Raw genomic sequence first — 22,198 nt, 5'->3', positions numbered from 1 at the left:
GTTGACTTGCCAGGTGAACAGGCCTAATTACCATATTACCCATGTACACTTTCAGACCCTTGGAGTTTGGCATTTTTTGCATCTCAGACCAACGAAACGCGAAAACTTTCTTCCTCCGATCGATCGAGGGGCTTTTCGTTAAGTAACAGAACCACTAGGGGTCATGTGCATGCAATGTGTGCAGCCTTCGCAGTTCACTAGGCGCTTTTTCGTTTGCACATGCAGGACGAGGGGAGCAAGATGTAATTAGAAGAGATAATGGAGTGCTTAACCCACCATTTGGTAGAGAAAAGGGTATAGGAGTAGTTGCGGTGGTATGGGGTCAAGCCGTCTTCCAAGACGAATTGAGCTTGCGCTCATCCTCCTCAGCTCCAAGCACTAGGGTAACCTCCGCACCGTCTCCGATCTGATTCCCACAGCCGCCGCGCGAGCATGGCTACTTCGGTTCATCGCCCGGCCGGTGTCATGGATGCTGCCGTCGTTGCACAGGGAGATGTGACACCGTCCCCTAAGGTTGCGTTCTTCATGGTGAATGCTCCACACGACGCCATGGGCGTGATCCAGACAGGGTATGAGCCGAATCCCTTCCCTTGCTCGATTAATTTTGACTAAGTCTCATATATATGGACAGCGGACACTCATGTGGTAAAGCGCACGTCGTTACCCTAAGCAGCTTGCTGCCTACTCCTTCCTAGTCAGTGACAAGGCAATCTGTAATGCGTCCGTTCACCTGGTACTACCATTTCCAATGTAAAATCCAGCATCCTTGCAGTTCAGCCAGTTATTAACAACCACTCTAATTGTGAATTTGAAGTTCCCCTTCGGGTGCTCCGAAATTAGACAAGTTCTGTAAGAGCCAGGGATGCATTGTTTCGGCAAATTCAGTTACTAGTATATCTAGATTTCCCTTTTTTAGAAATTAGTCAAGTTCTGTAGGAGCCAGGGATGCATTTTTGTTGTCATTGAGAACTTGGTGCTTCAAACTACCAATGCATCTCGGGAATTAAACTCTATATTTGCTTCGCACAAGCTTTAATAGATAGAACTAGGGTATTAGGATCAAAAGGGTTTACTCTCCTCTGCCAGGTTTGTTTGACTTAATGTCTACTACATACATGATTTGTTTGACAATTGTTTTCTGAAATATTACTACATGGTGAATTTGCTAGTCGGGAATCAAAACCCCAACCCGAGATATGAAATTCAAACTTCTTTAGGAATTTAGTTTCTATTGCCATCTTGTTGTGTACCCATCTTTTTCCAAGCAAAACATGCAAAACCGACAACCATCCCTGGTTTCACCCAGGTTTTACCTACTATTATTGGATTTGAAACATTGCGGAACACCCAATTTATATATCCAAGATTTAAGAAAGAGATCTGTTACAATGATTGTTAAGTACAAGTGGGTACTTCCAGGTACTTTTTTCTTTAAATTTTTTATGACCATTGATCTGAGGAATGTAATTAAAAACCAAATTAATTACTACAGCTCCCACTGTTTTTGGTACTTCTTGGTACTTTTCTTTAGGTATAGTACCTCTCGATATTTCCTATCTTTCTACCACATGATTTCTCTGGATGGATGGCTCTCATTTTTTTCCAATCATTGTAAAAATTCTCTTAAGGAAAATCAATAATTGACTTAATTAGAGTGGTCCTTCTGTCATAAAACTTGTTTTAATCAAAACCACATGAAATGATTACACATTTTACTAGGGTCCACACAAGCTCCGAGTCCTAATGCATTTAGATACATTGTGTAGCAAAAAAAAAAGAAGGAAAACTCGCAAAAGTTTTACTTGCACCCCTTTTGTTTCAATTAGTGCAAATTAACCTCTTCACTAAATAAATCAGTGCACTAATCACCCACATCTCGGCTTAACAATGGTTCAATGCCATTTGATAGTGGTTTAGGCTACACAATCTTTAGACTAATCACTACATAATATAGAAACCTCAAATGTTGAGGTGGGGACGATTACAACATCACTTTAGTTAATTAAGGGGTTGATTTGCACTAATCATTTGTAACTCAAAATGAATTCAACAAGCAAAAGAAAATGAATTCAAATGCATATTCCTTTGGGGTCTTACTGTATTTGGTATAATGTTACTTGGTACACCCCTATTTCTTCTAAATGGTCAAAGTTAGCATAAATGTTCCTTCTTCCAGATGAAAATGTACGTTTTTGTTTTGTTCTAAGAAAAATTTCTCTAAATTTGACCATCTCTATAGAGAAACAGATCGACACCTACAATAACAGCTAAATAATGCATTAATGAAACCTACTTCAAGATGGATTTAGTGAAAATAGTGACGCTATAGATGCTGTATTCCTCTATAAATTTGCTGAAGTTAGAAAGGTTTGACTTATAGAAAATAATAAAAATGTCCTACATTTGCGATGGAGGGAGCACTTGGTAAACATGGAATGCGTTAAAGTTTCAATTAAGCATATTTTGGTGCAACACATGAAAATCACAAGTATTTATGGAGAGGTATGGCACAAAGTCAAGTCTCATAGAATACATTGCTTTGCTCCAAAAGTCACATATGGACATTTTCTTGTAGGACTGTGTTCATAAAATGTTCCTTGCTTTTTTCCCCTCCGCACGGGGACTTTAGCACCTATCACATTAGATGTTTGGATATTAATTAAGAGTATTAAACATAGTCTAATTACAAAACTAATTGCACAAATGGAGTCTAATTCGTGAGACGAATCTATTAAGCCTAATTAGTCCATGATTTGACAATATGGTGTTACAGTAACGATTTGCTAATGATGGATTAACTTGCCTTAATATATTTGTCTCGCGAATTAGACTCCATCTGTGTAATTAGTTTTGTAATTAGCTCATGTTAGTCCTCCTAATTAGCATCCGAACATCCGATATGACCCTGCTAAAGTTTAGCACCTCATATCCAAATACCCCTTAGTGGTTGTTTTGCTTCCCGCTTGTTCCCCCACAATAATATAACCGATCGTGTGTTAATTACTTTGTGCAGAGGATATGATTTAGCCACTGAGGATGGTAACCGGCCGGTGCATATCGTCAGACTGTTCCAGATTTTCATGATCAGTGACGCCGCAGGTGCTACTACTGAGCCGAGGATAGCTGATCATCCCGTCTTCTCCACCAAGTTCATTCTCGACTCGGGAGCTACTACTCATGCCACCGGAAACAGGGACCTGTTTCCCTGGCTGTTCCCAGTACAAGAGGGTGGTGAGATTGTTGCCGCCAATGGGCACGGGCTAGCAGTTCGCGGCTTTGGGCCCGTGGTCATGGAGAACTTCAGGGTGAATGGTGTCCTCTACGTCCCCGGCCTCTCCTGCAACGTCATCTCCCTGTCGAAGCTCATCGAGCTTGACTACGGCGTGGCGTTCTCCCGCGCTGGGTGCCTGATCAAGGACCTCAGGACCGGCGAGATAGTTGGGAACGCCAGCCTCGTTCGGGGGTTATACCATTTCGATCGGTTAGAGATTCCACTGGACAGGGCCCCAGCAATGGCGCCATAGGAGCCTCTGACAGGCAGATATGAGCATAGTTAGTTCATAACTGGATGTTGATCGAGTGCTGTGATTTCTGCCTGTCGTTTATCTGTGTGTGCATGTGCTGTATCTGTGATGCTATTGGTTGCATCCTCGTCAATGGTAACCGAACCCGGGACATACTTATGGGCGTCGCAAGTGTGTCATATCTGAAATAAAAGTAACGGATGGTTAACAGAAATGGCATCAATTTCTCTTACCGCCAGCGCCAATGATGCTGTCAGAATTATTGTCAGGAGTTGCGAGGCTCCATCTCCTCTCCCATGATTTTCTTTTCTTTCCTTTTTTAATTCGCGATTTCCACTCCCGTTTATTTGAGATGCCGTCTGTATAAGCAATGTATTTATATATGTAACAAGTAAAAGGCAAATTTCATGTGAAACAAGTGCTGGTATGTGTATACCTCCCCATACAATAACATGGATGTCTCACTAGAATAGCCTCCTATGGTGTGATCAAGTAATTATCAAGTGCTGCTATGCATATAATCCAGCTATGGTGTGATCAAGTAATTTTTAGGTTATACATATATGTCACATATCTAAATATTTGCAAACTGAGAGTAGATCAGCTGGAACATGCCTAGCTAGCAAGGTTTAAGACCTTGAAACAGCACATGCTCTCATATTGTCCTCGTATTTTTTCTAGATTTATTCTAGGAATAAATGATCTAGATTTATTCTAGGAATAAATGATTCTATTTTTTTATTGTAAAATTTAATCTCTTTAATCCTATTCAGGGTTAAATTTGTTTGCACACTCAGGGATGCATTCTATTCGACTTTTCAGTTAAAAAAGCAGAAACACATGAAATAATGAGTAAATATACACTCTTAGAATTTAGCCGGAGCACCCAAACTTGATTTTTTGCTTACATGTAAAGTAACAAATTGGGGCGTGAACTTTCAATGACGGAGTGCACGCCTGTGGATCTTGGGAATCAATCTAGCTGCAGCTTTCAACTCCCAAGGTGGACCTAGTGTAGATTATTGGCAAAGACAGCTTAATTGCTTACATTATTGTTTGGTTAGCTTGGCGGGGCCTGGCCGTGTCTGATTCTAATTGGATCACAGATCCTAGTGGCCGGCATATGGTCAGTTTAGTTGGAGTCTTGCTTTTTGTTTGCACCTTTCCGGCAGTGTCTAGGATTTGGATGCATGTATCCACACGCATGAACCGTGACGAAATAGTAATCTAATGAAGAGGGACTGCTCTTCTTCGACTACAAGTTCCTTACATCTTTCTTTCTTTTGTTTGCCACATCGGATACCACTCCCGATTGCTGAGGGAATTATTTGTTATAACGGTCCATGTGATATACTAATTAATGTACTGGTTTCAACAGGGAAATAGCTATAATAAATACATAGCTGATGGTATAAGGAGTGGTTGCTTGCTTTTGAAGTGATGTTTTTGACTTATTTCTTTTCTCTCAGACCCAATAACCAAACTCTAGTCCACTGTATAAAAATGAGTCCTACTCTCCACTTCTTTATCTCACGGTGGATGCCTCTTTCACTCTCCTCACCTTCTCACCATTCTTCTCTTTCAAACTTCAGATGCTCTGCTCTAAGAACTTGGAGATTGTATAAGTTATCACTACTACAAAAAATGGTTTTCAGGGGCACTTAAAACAGCATTTGCAGGGGCGGGTGCGCTACCTGCTCCTGCTTTTCATAGCTACAAATAGCTTTTTGCAGGAGTGGGTAGCTGTTCGCCCCTGTAAAGCTGTTTCCATGGGCGGGTGATGCCATGACCTGCCCATGGAAACATATTTCTTCAGGAGCAGGTGACATCATGACCCGCCCCTGTAAATTATTTTCTAGGAGTGGGTGATGGCATGACCCGCCCCTGGAAATGTTGTTCCCGCCAAAAGTACCATTTTCATGCCAAATTTTTAACATGTGGTTCTCCCATGTATCAACCTATTTAAATTCAAGTCTCACAAGTATCAACCCATTTAGATCCAGCACTCACGTAACATTATATATGCAATGAAATATATACAACCAGTCTCACAAGTTCCTAGATCAATATTTAAGGCCTTAGAGAGAACAAGTTCAAATCCATATGAAAAGGGTAAGGGTACCTCCATGCTACATATTTCATATTCCACTTCCTTCCTTAGATATACAAAATAGTTTATGTCTCCAATCCTAAAGCCTAGAACTTTAGCAATATAAACTAGAGCATAAATTAGTGCACTCTCTATCTCTTCGCATGGACGGTCACATGCACTTCCATAAATCTTGAACAACGGAGAGGTAAACTCATATGTCATGTAGAAAGTGAGATAAGCATGGAGCTTGAAATCTCTGGTGCGTATTGGGTTTCCATCGGTGTAACTATAATTCAACACATCCAAGACTTGAGCCAGAATCGCATGAAAGCTCATTTCCGCAATGGTTTGACCAAAGATATCCTAATAGATGAGAATAACATGGTGAATATTAAAAATGTAACATAACTAAAGATAAAAGAATGATTAGATGTGTTCCATACCATGTCATGTTCGTTTAGCTGACAAAGCCTCTCAGTAGTCATAGTCACATTGCTTTCTTCCTCCCCGAGCGCCTTTATTCGAAAATATGAGAAGTTTGGCCCAAAGTATCCAAGATCCTTAAACTGTTGTAGGCAATCCTCCATGGCGGACTTTTCAAAAGTCAACCTAGTTGGTGCTTCTTGACCCCATGTGGCAATTGATACCATCGGGATGGCTTGTCCTGGTCGCATTGAGCTAGACTCCTCAAATAGGTACTTGAAAAGAGATCTTTACTCTTGTAAAATTTCTAGCACCAACAACCTCGTTTTGCACTAAAGGAGAAGTACCACCTAGAGCTTCGACAACATCTTTGAGCCATCTTATATTGTTGATAAGCTACATTGTATGTAAGTAAATTTAGAATTATTCATGTGTAGTAAAAAAAACCAATTACAAGAAGGAAAGGATATTACTATGTTGGGTTTTGCTCCATGGCTTTGATCACCGGTAGGCAAGTCAATGACGTGATTAGGGAAGAAAATTCCTAGAGGTTGAGCCAATGGTAGCTCCTCCTCCACCATGGTGGACCAAGCACGGCCACCACCACCACGGCCGCCACCACCACGACGAAAAGAACGACCACTTGCCATAGTTAGCCCAAATATCCAATCAAAATTGCAATAGAATTCAATAATAATTACACCTTAAAACATCATAATTCATGAAATTATAAAAAATTCACTTTAATGCATTGAAATCAAAATTATCAAAATTAAAAAGAAAAACTAACCATCGGCTGGTGATGAGGAGGCCCAGCGGTGGAGGTGCAGCAGGCGAAGCCCGTGGGGCAGGGGCTCATGGTGCTGGATCCGGTGGGGGCGCGGCGCTGGAGGGTAGGCGGCGCGGTGGTCACATCCCGGAGCCTATTACAAAACCACACTTACATTCTTGGGAAATGTAATTCATTCATGACGATGTGTTGGCATTTTGTTCTACAAAATTTTATCAAATACACAACAAAATTATTAGAGCATCGCATACAGTATTTTGGAGACATATATGGACATGGATACAGATAATTTCATTTAAATTTCAAAGCTAAGATGAGTGCATCAGAATAATGCCTTCTCCTGCAAGATGACAAAAATCGATTTGGAGAGTATATGCAATGATTATTTTAGTGCTTTACTACCTTCCCAATCGACCTCTGTCATCATGCAATAGGAACAGTAGGCCAATTCATCATCATCTACATATTTCTCACTCGCCGGCTAGCTAGCTAGCGCCTACACGTCACACGGCCGGAGATGGCTAGCTGTCTCGTGCGCGGCTGTGGGCAGCTAGCCTGCAGTTGCGGGCGAACCACGGTGGCCTAGCACTGTCCTCTGTGGCCGTAGGTGGCCAGCCACACCTGCGCCTGGATATGCCTGGCAGAGGAGGATAAGATACAGAGAATTTCCAAGGGCGGGTCACCCCGTGACCCGCCCCTAGCAAAGCATTTGCAGGGGCGGGCCATGGAGCAACCCGCCCCTGGAAATAGGGCCATTTCTAGGGGGTAATGCTGTAACCGGCCCCTGGAAAGTGTATTTTCAGGGGTCACCCGTCCCTGAAAATAGCCCCCATTTCCATGGATGGGTTGCCCCGTGGCTCACCCCTGCAAGTGCTTCTCCAGGGGCGAGCCAGATGCTACAGTAACCCCTCTCGTTTTGTAGGAGCAGGTGACCTTTTCACCCGCCTTTAAAAAAATTGGGGCGCTCCTACAAATTTTTTTTGTAGTAGTGTATGCATGGCATGGAGAAGAACCTATAGATGTGAAACTTGAAGAGATGAGCGAGGAAATCAAGAAGTAAGATGCTGGAGAAGGGATGTCACATATAGGGGTGTTGATGGTGGCATCAAGTACCTTCTCTCTTTCCATCGTGTGGTTTTCCATTTGGATTCAAGTCAGTGTGTTTGCAATCTAGAGCCAATCCTACTAAACGAGCTTATCAATCTACTCCAGCAAATTGAAGGCATAAAAGTTGCAAGAATGTTAGTGAAAACATAAGGAGATGAGACATAGTAGCTTAAACTCAACGCGATGATTTATCATGTGGTATCAATCACCAAATCACTACTCCGTTCCATATTGGAGGTCCACCAAGGATATGATCACGATTAACAAGCTTCCTCTAGTTGCTGCTGTAACACATTAACCCATTAGTGTTTCGGTTTCATCCTATTGTGGCCCATGAATATAAGTAGGTCTAGGTGAGCTTACAAGTTTTGTGTTTCAAACATGCACATCTAGGTTAATCCTTTTTACTCCAAGAAAGGATGAAAGTGAAAGAGAGAGGTACTATGTTTATGCAAGCTGACTACAAAATTTGATTTTAATGTGTGGTGTTGCTAATGCTCTGCACGTGGACAAAATTCTTTACATTTGTTTTAGGTTTAGAATCTCTAAGCATGTCCTTGGTTAGGGAACGAGGTAGGTTGCGATGGCCCCATTCCGCCTGTTTTCAAGGCTCGTCCTAGTTTTCTGTTTTGTTTGTGGGATTGGGAAGGATTGGATGGATGGAGTTTACTATTGCGCTATTAGCCACCATTAGACATGGGGTCCACATGTTGGCCACATTGCGTTCACGTCGTTTGATGGCCCATATGTTGTTCAAGCCATCTTCCCTAGTGATGATGATTTGCTGAACAAGCCCATGAGCAGATAATAAGGAAGAAAGGACTCATTGGAGCCGGAGGGAATCGTGCTGCAAGTAGCCTACTGCCCTGCTCTGCCAGCTGGAGTGTTGATCTCTTATCGTAATGGCTTAACTGAATCACGTAAGCCCAGTTTGCTCAGCAGCTTCGGCCCAAGTCAGCCATCACGCACATTCAGGGCCACGCCGCCTCCTCTGGTCAGCCGTTCTTGCTGCCACTCTTTCGCCACAAATATATACATACATACATACATACATACATACATACATACATACATACATACATACATACATATATATATAGTGTGTGTGTGTGTGTGTTTGAAGCTGAACCTTAACTGGTTTCAGAAGTCTCCAAGCAAGCAGATCTTAGTTAGCCCCTTCTGTGGGTTTAGAGCGTCATGATATGCTATTATCACATAATCACATATAGACTTCCACCTTGAGTACTTCACCAGCAGACTACTCTTTTAGACGGCTGTCAATGATACATCGTAATTGCTGTAGATTTTGCTTACCACATGTGATAAACCGGCACCTTATGTGGCATTATTCTATCTAGTGAGGCTACAACTTTTTTGTTTCGAGTACAAGTTGGAAACGAGCATGTGCACATTGCACGTGAATTAGGGTCTATGATGCGCAAACAAAAAGGACTAAGGGTTCTTAAAACTAAGGCTCAACTTTGCACATAAAAAAACAATTTTTAATTTAGATGTCCATTAAGGTTTTCTATGCTACCGCACAAACGTTTTGCACTACCCCAATTAGGTTTTAATCCTATGAACTACACAAGACAATTCTAGAATAGATAAATGAGCAAATTAAAGTGCAAGTTTTAGTACATAAAGTAATGGGATAGAGAATGTAAACTCGTATGTGGCCTTTTTTCAATTAAGCATCCCAAATTAAAGCTCTTCGGTTCTCCTAGTTCTGATTGGATCCGCTCAAAGGTTAAGCTAGCTCCATGCATATTGCAGTTCTTACAACTAAATATGCATATGATAGAAGGCATATGATAGTGGGCGATAGTACTTACCAAGATGCTTGGCCACATATCATCTTGGGCAACGGTAGAGAGGTACATCTGCATCCAATGCACGCGTGCCACCTTTGCCTTGCACAGGAAAAACAAATAAGAAATTCGAACTAGTTGTCTGAATTAAGTATGGTTCGCGTCCAACTAGTGTGGTTGTTGAGTCTATCAGCAGCCCAAATTCCCCCAAATCTCTCTCTCTCTCTCTCTCTCTCTCTCTCTCTCTCTCCCTCCCTCCCTCCCTCCCTCCCTCTCTGGTCTGCATCCTCTCCCTCTCGCTGCAGCCCACCTCGTCTGCCATCGACCGCTTGACGCACCTCGCACAAGCGCCTGTGCGTGTTTGCAGCCGCCATCAACAGGCGACCCCAGCCTCCACCACCATCACTCGGCTCACGCCATGCCGGGCGACACGGCCATCATCTCGGCCAAGACGAACCTGATGCTCCCCAAGGACCTGGCTATCCAGCGGCAGGGCAGTTGGCAGATCAGCACGCCGTGGGTGGACTGCTCGGAGGCGGTGACACAGTTCTCGATCCAGGAGGACAAAACTGCTCAAGGACACCATGGAGGGGGCGTTCTCATCTGCCCTTTAGTTCCAACACCTATTATTTTATTTGAAGAGACAAGGTAACTGCTGATTTACTCTATTTTAGATTTCTCAAAATTGTAAATAGGTTTTGCACCTCGATTGCATACTATGCGTTGTCAGGGAAAATCTACGGCACAGATCACATGTGCTCTCTTAGGTAGAGTAGCAATTATTCTTATCCAATTGAGACTTAAAAGTGTCATACATGAACTGAAAATTGTTGTCAAGACACAAATGGCGTCATACATTTAAGCTTGAAATTAAGTAAATTAATATGTTGATAGAAGGATTTGGTCCAAATGCTAGATATGGTGCCATCTTCCTGGATCATGATTCAAAGCATGTAGCGTAATTCTAGAGAATCGATGTACGTAGCGCAGTTCTGAAATCCCAAAGTCAGATCAGGTGGCGTCTGAATGGGCAATAATATCGTTACAAGTGCGGCAACCAACTATTTTCTAACTAAATACAGTTTTGCTATTTTTTCAAGTGCTTGGAATCAACCTAAACCTAAATAAGTTCATTTTACTATACCAGACAATTCCTAGTGGTGAACATATGGTCGAATTAGTCAGCATAACAAACAAGCAATAGCCAGCAGCTAGCCTCACTTAACATACTAATTGGGTCCATCTTTCTGTTTGCATCGTTGCAGTCAGTATTATTGGCAACTTGAAGTGTGAACCTGTACTCTTTTTTATGCATAAAATAAGATAAAGTTTGCTTGAAATGTCTTATGTCAATCGATTGTGATGACGCCCAGTTTCTGGGGACTCGGATCCCCCAGTGCTCATACATTTGCTAGGTTTGGTTAGATCTTCCTTGTAGTCTGCTCAATGTTTTAAATAGCCAGCTATAGCTGTTGTGAAGGAACAACGCTAGGATATGGTCCTTTTAGCGCTAAGTGACACAATCCGCTAATAGCCGGATTTAGCCTGCTAAATCGGCTAAATGAGAGTGCTTTAGCGCTGCTAAAACAGGCTATCGCTTAGTCGGGTCGAAATTAATATAGGTCACACAAATGCCCAAAATGACCTTATACAAGACCTTTTGTGCAATAAAGACGTGAAGGTCTTTTGTGTTTGTGACATGTATATATCTTTGTTTGATTTGATGTGCTGACTATCCAAAGTTCTGAACACATTTTGCAAACTGCTACATGTGTTAGCTACGGCTATAGCCCGCTATAGCCTTTCCTTAGCCTATGAAATACCAACTGCTAAAGGTCTTTGCCTGCTATTTAAAACCTTTGAGTCTGATGCATCCATCTAATCATTAACTGGCCAGTTTATCACTTGCGCAGGGAAAATCTTGATGTGCCAGCTGAAGAAGACGGTGCCCAGCAAGTCGCCTCGCCGGTGCGTGGCAGCATCCTTATGTTTGTTCATGGAAGAGGACCCAATGACTTTCAGTTCATCCTCGACAGCGGAGCAGCTGTGCATGCCACACCACGGTACTACTTGCTGAAAGACCTGGTGGCTGTAGCAGCCGGCCAGTCTGTTCGTGCAGCCAATGGAAAGGATGTTCAGGTCCGCGGCCGCGGACGTGTGTCCCTGGAAAACTTCATTACTCTTGACGACGTCGACTACATCCCTGGCCTCATCTCCAACATCGTCTCCGTTGCCAAGCTGACGGAGCTTGACTACATTGTGCAGTTCACAGGCGATGGGTGCTTCGTCACGGACACCAGGGCTGGTGGTTCTCTGGTCGGGCGTGGCCGCCTAGTCGGCGGGGTGTTCGTGCTCGAATACCTCTTGATCCCCCGTGGTAGGGCAGCTGCCGCGCCACAGGGGCCAGCATAAGAGCACTGATGATGATGAAGAGCGGACTACTGACTTCTCAGAATAAATAGGGCGGGGTTACATGATTGTCATATGAAACATCTGTTATCTCCTCAGAAAGATAGGTCCAAGAGAACTGCAGACTATTTTTTTTGAAGAAACAGGAGGGTGACCCCAACTGATTATATAAAATAGGTAAAACAAGTACAAAGCGAAATCAAAGCAAAAAAGAGCAAAAGACTAAAACAGAGAAAGGAGGGGGAGAAAAAAGGAGTTCAACCAGCAAGTTACAAAGCGTCTACCCAGTCTAACATCAGGGGCTGCAAATGGGTCCTAGCCCTATGAAGAGCTACCTGACGAAATTCTGAAACAAATTTCCTTGTGACGTCCCTGATCGTCGGAGCCACATTATTGAAAGTCCAATCATTTCTGGTTGTCCAAATACTCCAAGTCATGAGAATTATGATTTCCATAGAGAAAGGTAAAAGTAGCTGTCTTCGAATACTATTGAAGATGGAGGTGGCCGATCTGGTGGAGGGGTAAGAGATGCCAACCGAGCGCCAACAGGCCTTGGCAAAATTGCATCGCAGGAAGAGATGTGTTGTTGTCTCACGTTTTTTAGGATGCACATTTCACAAGTTGTGGATTCCAAAACCATGGACCTCCTGCTGAGGACATCTTTGGTATTAACTCTGTCTTTTATAAGTAGCCAAAAGAAAACTTTGTGCTTGTTTTGACATTTTGATCTCCATAGCCAACTGTGGATCGGCTGAGCTCCTCTTTCTCCGATGAGGGTTTTGTATGTCTTGGAAGCTGAGAAGATAGGATTACCCCAGCTGTAAACCCATATATCTTGAGGCTGTGGATTGTCTATCTGTTGTAAGATTTCTTGTAATTGTGCGAACTGGCCATGTGCCTCTGCTGACAAAGGGAGATGCACTGTATTAAGCAAATGGCCTTGTAAAACCTCCTTGAGTGTGATTCTTTCATCTTTTGCAAAGGAAGCTAGCTGTGGAAGATCACGGGATAGGAGATGATTGTTCCAAGTATCCTTCCAGAACAAAACTGTACTACCATCCGAAACTCTAGCAGAAGCTATCCCCTTGTATAAGTCAATGAGTTTCACTATGTCTCGCCACCAGAAGGAACCTTTCCTACGCCCTCCAGGGAGGTTACCATGTTGATAATAGCTTTCCCAGAGAAGATGTACCCAGGGAGTATCCACTTTGGAGAAAAATTTATGCAGGAATTTGAGCAGGAGGGCTTCATATAACTCTTTCTCTAGCTGGCAGACTATTATTCATCTCCAACATCTCTCGGCTGCAGACTATTATTCGGTTCACAATGTGCGAACCGTTGCCTGTGTGGCAAACCTGGCAGCTACTTGACTTACCAATAACTCTTTCTCGTGATCAGCACTACATGTCTAGAGGTACAAACCACGATACCACAACAAAAGAGGAAAAAAAGACCTATAGCAAACATTGTTGCAAGGGTAACCACTGCCGGCTCTTGATTTTTTTTGTTGAGTTACCGAAGCGCTCATCGACGTCTTTGTGCTTCGTGTATTGTTTTTCTTTTAAATACGTAGGAGACACTCCCAGTATAATGTTGACTGTACCAAAGGGACAGAAATAGTTAATCCAGTTGTTTCATCCATTATTGTTATTAAAACTTTTTAATGTAAATATTATATTATTGTTTTCTTTGCTATATGGATTAACTGCTTGCCATTACTACAGCTAGTTCGAAATCCAATAAATCGAATACCTCCTTGAAAGATTCCATGTTTTGCAAGCTTAACTAAAATTTTCATGACTTGCACAAAATAGCCCGTGCTGAAGCCAGCTAAAACAATCAGTTTAACCAAAATGACTTAGGAAGGAAATAGTGTAGGAATCATTTGCTAACATAATTAACCAGGATTATATATGATTGGAATTCTCCAGCACCATGTCCTCCTAGTCCCTTTGAGCAAAGCGCCATGAAAGAGTTTGGAAGGGGAAACCTGGCATAGCCCCGGCCCTGCTATCCAGTCACATGCGACTCCCAGATTTGTCGAGGAGGGAGGAGATGTCGGCTACTAGCTCGTTCCATAACAAAACCTCACGGAGACGCAAGTGGTCATATTATGCTCGCTGTTCTCTAGCTCCGAGAGATGTATGCCATGCCACATCATTTTATCATTCTGTTCCTCGCTAACTTGAACCGCGTGGGTCCCACGAAGGCGTGGCCCCATGACCAAAGTGACGGATATACTACAAAAACATATGGTACCAAAAGCATTGCCTGATCGAGTGTCATTAGTCCGTTGCAAATAAAAAACAACCATTTCTTCCCATCAACTTCTTCCTCGATCGTGTTGTTCGCGGCCCACGGATTCCACATGACACTCAGTTTTATTTGAATTGCTTCTTTAATTTCACTTGTTGCCTAGTGCCTCCCGCTCCCTGTCCACTGTCGAACTGGCCAGCCACGGTCCCGCATGCATGTAGTATTTGAGGCTTTTAGAGAGATCGATGCACCTGAAAAATTTTATCTTGTATGAAAGAAGACATTTCTTTTAGGGATTTGCATACAAGTTGTACTATAAACATAATCTTACAGTTTATGTAATCAGAATACTGTTTTAAACAATCGATTTTACTACAAGCATACATCAAGATTATTGTGACAATGTTTTTTAAGGTATTGTGACAATGTTTTTAGAGTTCTTCTAGCTAGAGACACATATAAGCCCCAGCCTGTTGTGCATTGCATCGGGACCAAAGAAATCGTTGAGCTCACAAGAAATGAAAGTTCAGATTAACACATTTGTGATATTTTATCCCGCTGAAAGTAATATGCATTTTGAGTTGCCGTGTGATTGTATTATTTTCCTTAAATTTGCAGCGTACAAAACATCACGACATCACATGATTGTTGTTTGAATTTGTGGACGAATCGGCGGTCACATCAGGCAAGTCTAGTCATAAAGCAAAAAAGGTAGTGGTCCTTGACTGATTCTCAGCCTCAGCTGTCAACTGTCTCGAGAGGCGAGACCTTGACTTTGCCTAGTGTTATGAACCACAGGAATCCCTTCATGACACCATGGATGAATTCTCACCATTGTTACTGCTCCTACAAGTTGTAGCTAGCTGCTTATTGTCATTGCCAAATCCGTCTGGAAAAGTAGGTCGTTTTCACACGATTTGGGTTGGTACGGCATACGTGGTCATGTGATTTACTGGTGATAACTAACTGCAATAGGTCATATTACTCCAAGGTAAGAAATTCAGTGTTGATGTTCTAGAACTGGAAGTTTTATCCGGGTTTGATTAGTTGATGCTTAGGGCACATCTCCAACAATTCACCTCATCAGTTAGCTACATACTCCGTATAATCATAGTAGTTTGATTAATTAGCTCATTTGCCTACGCGCGGATTTGGAGAAGAGAAGAAGAGATGAGAGACAAGAGCTACTAATTAGCAATTAAATATCTAGTCAGCTCCAAAGAGACAAACCAATTAATGTAATTTTTAACTCCTCATCACATGTTGACTAATATTAAATTTGTGGAGCATGTTATACTTCTAGCTAATAATTCACTAGGTAGGTTTTCTGTTGTACTATCTATATAGATACTACATCGAAAACTATTATAGGATACAGTTGCTACATTATTTGACATTCCCTGTAAGCAGTTATTATTCTCAAGTAAAAGAAATTAGTACTGCATTAAACTAAGCTCATCTAGTGGCATGCTACTGTGAATAAGATTCATCTGTTTGTGTTTTATGCGCAGCAATATAATATTGGTACTTACCTAGCTGAACTGTTGAAAGTTCAATCTGGTTAATTAACAACGTTGCCAACATTTGTCTGAGTATCATTAAAATTCGCATGTAACCAAGAAATATGTAATATACCAATTAATGGCGAATATGCATTTACGCAAACGCTACACATGTACAAATGGAGCTTGACTCACCAGGCTGATGCAGCGACACCGTGTCCATGCATGCCTTGCCGTGCCGTGCAGCACCTACTGATCGTGGACCTTTGGGTCACTGGCCACACTCATCTGGAGTGGCTAGTTCCATTCCATCACCCTTCTCAACATTAAAATATACATGCTAGATAGGGGCCGGGATGAGGATCCAGTGCCGTACTTTGAGAACTGTGATATGAAAACAGATGTTTCTCGCAAATCAGCAGAATGATAAAAATAATGAAATGGTGCCTGATGATGCAACCTGATCGGAGGTATTGATCGATCGAATGCAGCTGAGACCATATTGATTGAATAATCCCTATATACTTTGAACAAATTCATGGCCGGCTGGTACACCTTCTGTACGGTTCTTCCATGAGGTAACAGTTGCATAAAATGACCAGAAATACGATATCAAAAATGAAAATGAATTGCCCCAATTTTCTCCACTGGGACTTGATGTGGCAGCCTGGATCTCGCTCCCCGCCTCTGATTCGTGGTATATTCCCTCGTCTGGCCGCCATCTCTGAACCATTCCATGGTCCCCATCCATTTGTCTAACCAAAAGCATAGCTGAGCTTCGAAGTGTCATTGAGAGAGCAAAATCAGCTTGTTGGCTATACCGTGATAAAATACAATGGAATCTTCCAGTTAGCAGATGGGACAAAGACCAAATGCTTAGCGGAGAAGAAAAAAGGCCATCTACTTGGCACACTGCAAATACCTGCCAGATAACTATGGCACGTATCCAGTTCAGATAAATAAATCAATCGATGGCATGCATGTCCAATAGTTATCATGACTCATGACACATGAGCATTTGGCCCACCGTGCCGCGAGATCCTTCCAGGAAATTGGCTGAGAACTGCTAAATCTCATCCGATGGCTGGTGGTGAAGGACGCTACCCCGGCAACACTCGAACTTTTTCGTCAGCTTTTGCACAAGAAGATGAATGGCCAAAGAAAAAACAGTCGCACAATCTTCTGGTCCTGGGGTTTCTCTGTTTTCTCAGGGTTTATATAATAAGCTTTTTCATGTTACTGTACCGAATGTACACTGGGCATGGGAACCGCATTTAATTTGAAGATCTGGTTTCCATGATGTTTAGTATTTCCAAAACTCTTAGATACAACTTTGTTTAAACCAGTGATTTTTAACAAATTTTGATGTGGCCTTTTGGAAAGACATTTTTGGAACCTGACATCTGCTTTAAATCATTTCTGATGTTCCTCAGATAAGAATATATGATTGTTGTGGACCATCTATTACTATACATTGCACGACTTTTGGGGTAAATGACATGAACAAATTGAACCCTTTATTGACAGCACGGCAATATAGGATATCAGTTTGGTGTACTACTCGTGCCGTGCTGTGCAGGATGCCCAATGCAATGGAAAATGCATTGGGTGCATCATCAGATAACTGACGGCATGCATGCTTCTGGTTTATCTCCCTCGGGCACAGCTTGCTTTGAATGGAGCATCCACACCCTTGCTGGGGATGGACCTAAGAATTTGCATGATTCTTTAAGCCCTGTTTGTTTCCCTAGAATTGAAACTCATTCCATGAATCATATTCTAGCAATTAGATTCTATAGAAAATGAATTCCGTAGAATTTGATTCAATTGAATTTTCTTATTTGAATGTACCAAGAAAGTATATATGCATGCAATGTCAGTACAAATACAAGCATCCTGAAAGCAACTTTATCAGATATCCTCCGCGTGCCTTAGCGAGGAACAAGGCCGGCGAAACGGCGTAGTGGAAGAGGTAGAGGCCGCCGCCGTGCAAGAAGCAGTCGAGGCAGGACATGACGACTCCGTCGTCAGGTGGCCACATCACTGGCACTGGCAGGGAGGATCCCTGCCGCCGCCGACGAGGTGGAGGAGCTGAAGAGGAAGGAATCCAAGAAGGTGCCCGTGCCAATCTTGTGGCCGGCAGCTCTGGTGAAATGGATGACCATCTCGTCCCCAACTTAGATCCCTGGTGGTGGAGGATTGGCCGGAACACCATCAGATCCCTCAAGCAGTAGCAGCAGAGGCGATTGGAAAGGAGGCAGGCATGATTACCGTAGTGGGCGTAGAGGTAGGCGGCCCACCATGAGTAGATGTGATCCCCAGCGGCGAGGTCCTCCCGATCCACACGGTTGGACAGTAAGAGGAGGCCCTCCCCTCCGATGCGTGCAGGAGGGAGAAAAGAGGACACTTGCTTGGATGGAGAAGAGGGAGCGTGTCCGCCGCGGCTGCGTCAGCAGCGCACGGTGTCGCGCTCGCCGCTCTCCAGATGCGCTACCGGTAGCAGCGGCGCCGTCGGGGATAGGGCTAGCGTCTATGCCAATGTCGCCCTGCCGCTGCCGCGTCTAGCTCCCGGGCTCCCTTCCTCCCGCACTAGCAGCGGTGCCGCCGCTGTCGGCGCCCTATCCCCGACGGCGGAGGAGGGGGCCATGGCGCGAGAGGTGGCGGCGCTGGAGGAGGCAGCAGGAAGAGGAAGAGGGGATCCGCTCATGGAGTCGGGGTACGGCGGCACAGGGAGAGGCGAGTCGGAAGAAACGATTTCTATTTTTTTGGGTCGGAATGTTGGGCAGGCTAAAGATTCGGATGGTGGGAACCCGAGGAAAGATTGTTTCCAATTTCGAGTGGAGCCAAACATGCCAATCTTGAAAACTAATTCCAATTCCACCCAATTCCAACGAAACAAACGGACCCTAATAGATTGGTTTTTGATATTACAATAAAGAGCTTGATGCTGATCTAGCTCTATTTTGCTACTCTCACCAGCCTATCTCATCTTTTAGACAAGAAGTATTACCTAGCTCTTTGGACAAGCAAAAATGATGGCCACTGAGAAAACATTTAACTTAACCTTGCTAACATCATTTACATGGTTGTTGGGTTTTTAGACATGAAGATCTTTCAAGAGGAGGCCCGAGACCAAAGATGGGCGTTTTTTAGGCAGAAAGAAAATGAAAAGAAATGTTACCAGCGAACTGACAGGCGGGGTCACCAAATAGCGTGTAAACCCTTCCCAACACCAATTTTTTTAGCATTCGCCGCATTCTCTTCTTCCTCCTCTCCTCTCAACCACCACTACCTCAGACCAATCATCCCCTCCCATCCAGAGCTCGTGTCCTTCCAGTAGCTTCCACAACAGGCAAGTTAGAAGATAGATTGCAGCAGCAAGTCTGATGAGAGCTTCAACTTCCCTCCATTGACAGCTCTCTTGATCCGATCTTCACCAGGGGCCGTGCGATCCAGAAGATGGCAGCACCTAACACATGAAACACCCGTTGGTTGATGTTCATGGCGTCCTGCTGACCCAAAACGCGTCGCGGTTTCAAGAGGCCAGCAGCTCCAGGCACAGAGGAAGAGACCACTGGCCCTTGATCCACAGCACAGGCCACCAGGTAAACAAGAGCCACCAACAAATCTTCCCTCCTCACTGGTTTGTCTTAGCTTCGCTCCTCTTGTGCTTTCTTCCATGGAGAATTAATCCCCTTACTACTGCTATGATAGGCCCAGTGGAAATTCCACCTAGTTTGCTAGACTTTGCTTAAATTTAATTAGTGAGTGAATTTTGCATACGGATTTACTCCAGTGTATTCCAGACCATGGATCTACCTTCTGATCCTCCTACTCCTGTGCATCTCATAGGAAAGGATTCGATCTATTATATAATATTGTGATATGCAGTGGACATTTATTATTTCTCACTTTGTGAAAGAAAGGGATAATTATATTCAATATTTGATTGTCTTCGCGAGATTACAATATGATTGCGCTCTTTGTCAATGGCCAGTTGGTGGTCAAAAGTAAAAGTAGGTCACTATACATGTCAATTGACTAATATGAATTGATGCTAAACTGATCAAGTATCAGTATGTTTGCTGTTTCCTATACAGTTTCATATGGAGTTCATAGTGGATCGAAGGGCATAAAACTATTTCTATTGTTGCTCTTCTAGGTTGCTTGGCTCATGTTCTTGCAGGATCACTGATCATAAGGATTTGTTGGTTGGGCTGCAAAGCATGTCCTATGTCCTGGGTTGGTTTCAATATTACACCCAGAAAAATGGTTCCGTAGTTGAACATTGTTGATTTGGCCGCTGTTTTCTATTGTTGCGGAAACTAATTAAGCAAATTCTGTTACACTGCTGTCAAGTGCTTCTCAATTGAGCATTTAGGTTTCCATCTGTTTACCTATTTGCAATTTGTTTTCTTCTCCAAGCGATAGGCCTGACAAAACCGACCCAGTACAGCTGGATCATGCTGTAGTGAGTGATTTGTGCATGCAAATTTATATATGAGTGTATACTGGCCAGACCATGGATCTATACATCCTGATCCTCCTACTGGTGCATGCATCTCCTAGAAAAGAGCAATCTAAGCAACATCTACTTGTACTGAAATGCTTTGATGCTATCAAATGTAAAATATTTTACTTGTACAGAAATGCTTTGATGCTATGAGATGTAAACTATTTCTTATTTTGTGAAAGGAAGAATCAACTTTTGTTTAATATGTGACTGTTTCTTGTGAAATTAGAATATGACTACACTCTTTGTCGACACCCAGTGGTTAATGGTAAACTGATCATATAGTATCTTAGAATTTTCGTTAGACAGTTTCATAGTAAAGTGCTTTATAAAACTGTTATCCTTGTTGCCGTTTGGGCTACATGGCCGTAGGATATCTGATCCATGCTTGTTAGTTTGGGTTGGTTTCAAGATTATCCTCAAAATTGGTTCCCTAGTCAATTTGCAACATTGCTGATTTAACTGCTAGCTGTCTCTAACTTTCTATTTGCACTGCTGCTAACTAAGCTCTTGGGTTTCCATCTGTTTACCTAAATACTTCCGCTTACCTTGATCTGTATTATGTCAGAAATAACTTTCGATCCTTAACAAACATCTCAAACTAAATTGGACCCGAAACTAAAGAGGCTTTAGTCCCGAGTCTAAATTTCGTAGTCCGTGGTGATCCTTTAGTCCCTATTGGTGTTACAAACCTGGACTAAAGGCTTTAGTCCCCGGGTGAGAGAACCGGGACTAAAGACTAAAGACCGGGACCTTTAGTCCCGATTCGTTAGTCCTGGTTGGATTTTCGAGCCCTATGCGGCTCTCCAACGGTTTTTCTACCAGTGTGTGCATCTTGTGTTGAACAAGTACTACTACATGTTGTCAGAGTACTGATCAGTTAATGCTTGTTCTTGTGTGCACAGTGCAGAGCCCTTGCTGCCACAATGCAGATCAATGCTAGTACTAGTAATCTGATGGCGACAAGCACACCCTACTATCCAAAAGATGCTTTCAGCATCAACTCGGGAGCTTCTCATCATCTGACCGGGAACGTGCAGCTCTTTGACCAAGGAAGCCTCGTCAATTTCAACGACACCCTCAAGGTGGGCAACGCTTATGATATGAATATAGTGGCACGTGGATCCATAAGCCACCGCCGCAATCTCACTCTCCCAGACGTCCGGTATGTGCCCGGTCTCGGTGTGAACGTCGTGTCTGTTGCACTGCTTGATGCCATGGATTACGACGTCCTGTTTTCCATGCACGGGTGCTTGGTGAAGGAGAGGCTCGGTGGCGAGGTGGTCGGCAAAGCCACTCTTTTGGATGGATTGTACATGGTGGACTACCTGCGGATTCCTCTTGACCGCAGCTGCTTACCCGACTACGAAACAGTTGAGGCAGCACTCAGGTTGTGGTAGCATGCTTGCCCTGCTACCCCTGAGCTCTTCACCGCGACAACAACACGGGTTATTATGAGCAATATAACCCATATACCTTGCAATGCAGGCGCAACAATGAGTATGTTGCAGCAGAGAAACTTTTTTACCTTAATATACTACGCATTTGTGGGCCTTTTTGGAAGAGGGAGATCTATATCGCCTTGAAATTGCCATGTTTTGGTTCCAGTTTGTATTAAATACTCTTGGGGATTTGCAAATTAATGCCTCTTTTCCAACTAGGCCCTTGCTTCAATTGGTCTAGTAGTTTATGTATGGTATACTTGTACGAAAGGGCTGAAAACATGGACCCTTTATATATCAATAATAATGCCAGTTTATTGGTCAGAAAA

At 43.1% G+C, this 22,198-nt stretch overlaps 2 protein-coding genes and 2 long non-coding RNA genes across 5 annotated transcripts; 3 read left to right on the top strand and 1 right to left on the bottom strand.

Annotated features, from left to right (window-relative positions):
- The first annotated feature begins 290 nt into the window (after nucleotides 1–290).
- LOC117866243 (retrovirus-related Pol polyprotein from transposon RE2) lies at nucleotides 291–3,738 on the top strand. Its single transcript, XM_034750403.2, has 2 exons — nucleotides 291–569; nucleotides 3,014–3,738. Exons 1-2 carry the CDS (start codon nucleotides 433–435, stop codon nucleotides 3,522–3,524), a joined length of 648 nt encoding a protein of 215 aa, XP_034606294.1. The 5' UTR covers nucleotides 291–432; the 3' UTR covers nucleotides 3,525–3,738.
- Nucleotides 3,739–9,984: 6,246 nt separating this feature from the next.
- On the top strand, nucleotides 9,985–13,138 carry LOC117866883 (uncharacterized). Its single transcript, XM_034751179.2, has 2 exons — nucleotides 9,985–10,395; nucleotides 11,661–13,138. The coding sequence occupies exons 1-2, from the start codon at nucleotides 10,166–10,168 to the stop codon at nucleotides 12,157–12,159; spliced, it is 729 nt and encodes a 242-aa protein (XP_034607070.1). The 5' UTR covers nucleotides 9,985–10,165; the 3' UTR covers nucleotides 12,160–13,138.
- Nucleotides 13,139–17,717: 4,579 nt separating this feature from the next.
- LOC117866890 (uncharacterized) lies at nucleotides 17,718–18,745 on the bottom strand. The gene is made up of 2 exons (XR_004643031.2): nucleotides 18,186–18,745; nucleotides 17,718–18,099 (listed from the first exon to the last, which is right to left on the bottom strand). It is a non-coding gene; the product is annotated as an uncharacterized lncRNA (long non-coding RNA).
- Nucleotides 18,746–18,879: 134 nt separating this feature from the next.
- LOC117866889 (uncharacterized) lies at nucleotides 18,880–22,198 on the top strand. Of its 2 annotated transcripts, XR_011899088.1 has the most exons (3): nucleotides 19,142–19,266; nucleotides 19,355–19,519; nucleotides 21,333–22,198. It is a non-coding gene; the product is annotated as an uncharacterized lncRNA (long non-coding RNA). The 2 variants fall into 2 exon arrangements; XR_011899087.1 differs by having other exon boundaries at nucleotides 18,880–19,519.

The sequence above is a fragment of the Setaria viridis genome, chromosome 8 (assembly GCF_005286985.2).
Source record: "Setaria viridis chromosome 8, Setaria_viridis_v4.0, whole genome shotgun sequence".
NCBI classification, from domain to species: Eukaryota; Viridiplantae; Streptophyta; class Magnoliopsida; order Poales; family Poaceae; genus Setaria; species Setaria viridis.
The sequence above is the reverse complement of the archived record's forward strand: the minus strand, read 5'-3'. Positions and strand labels throughout refer to the sequence as shown.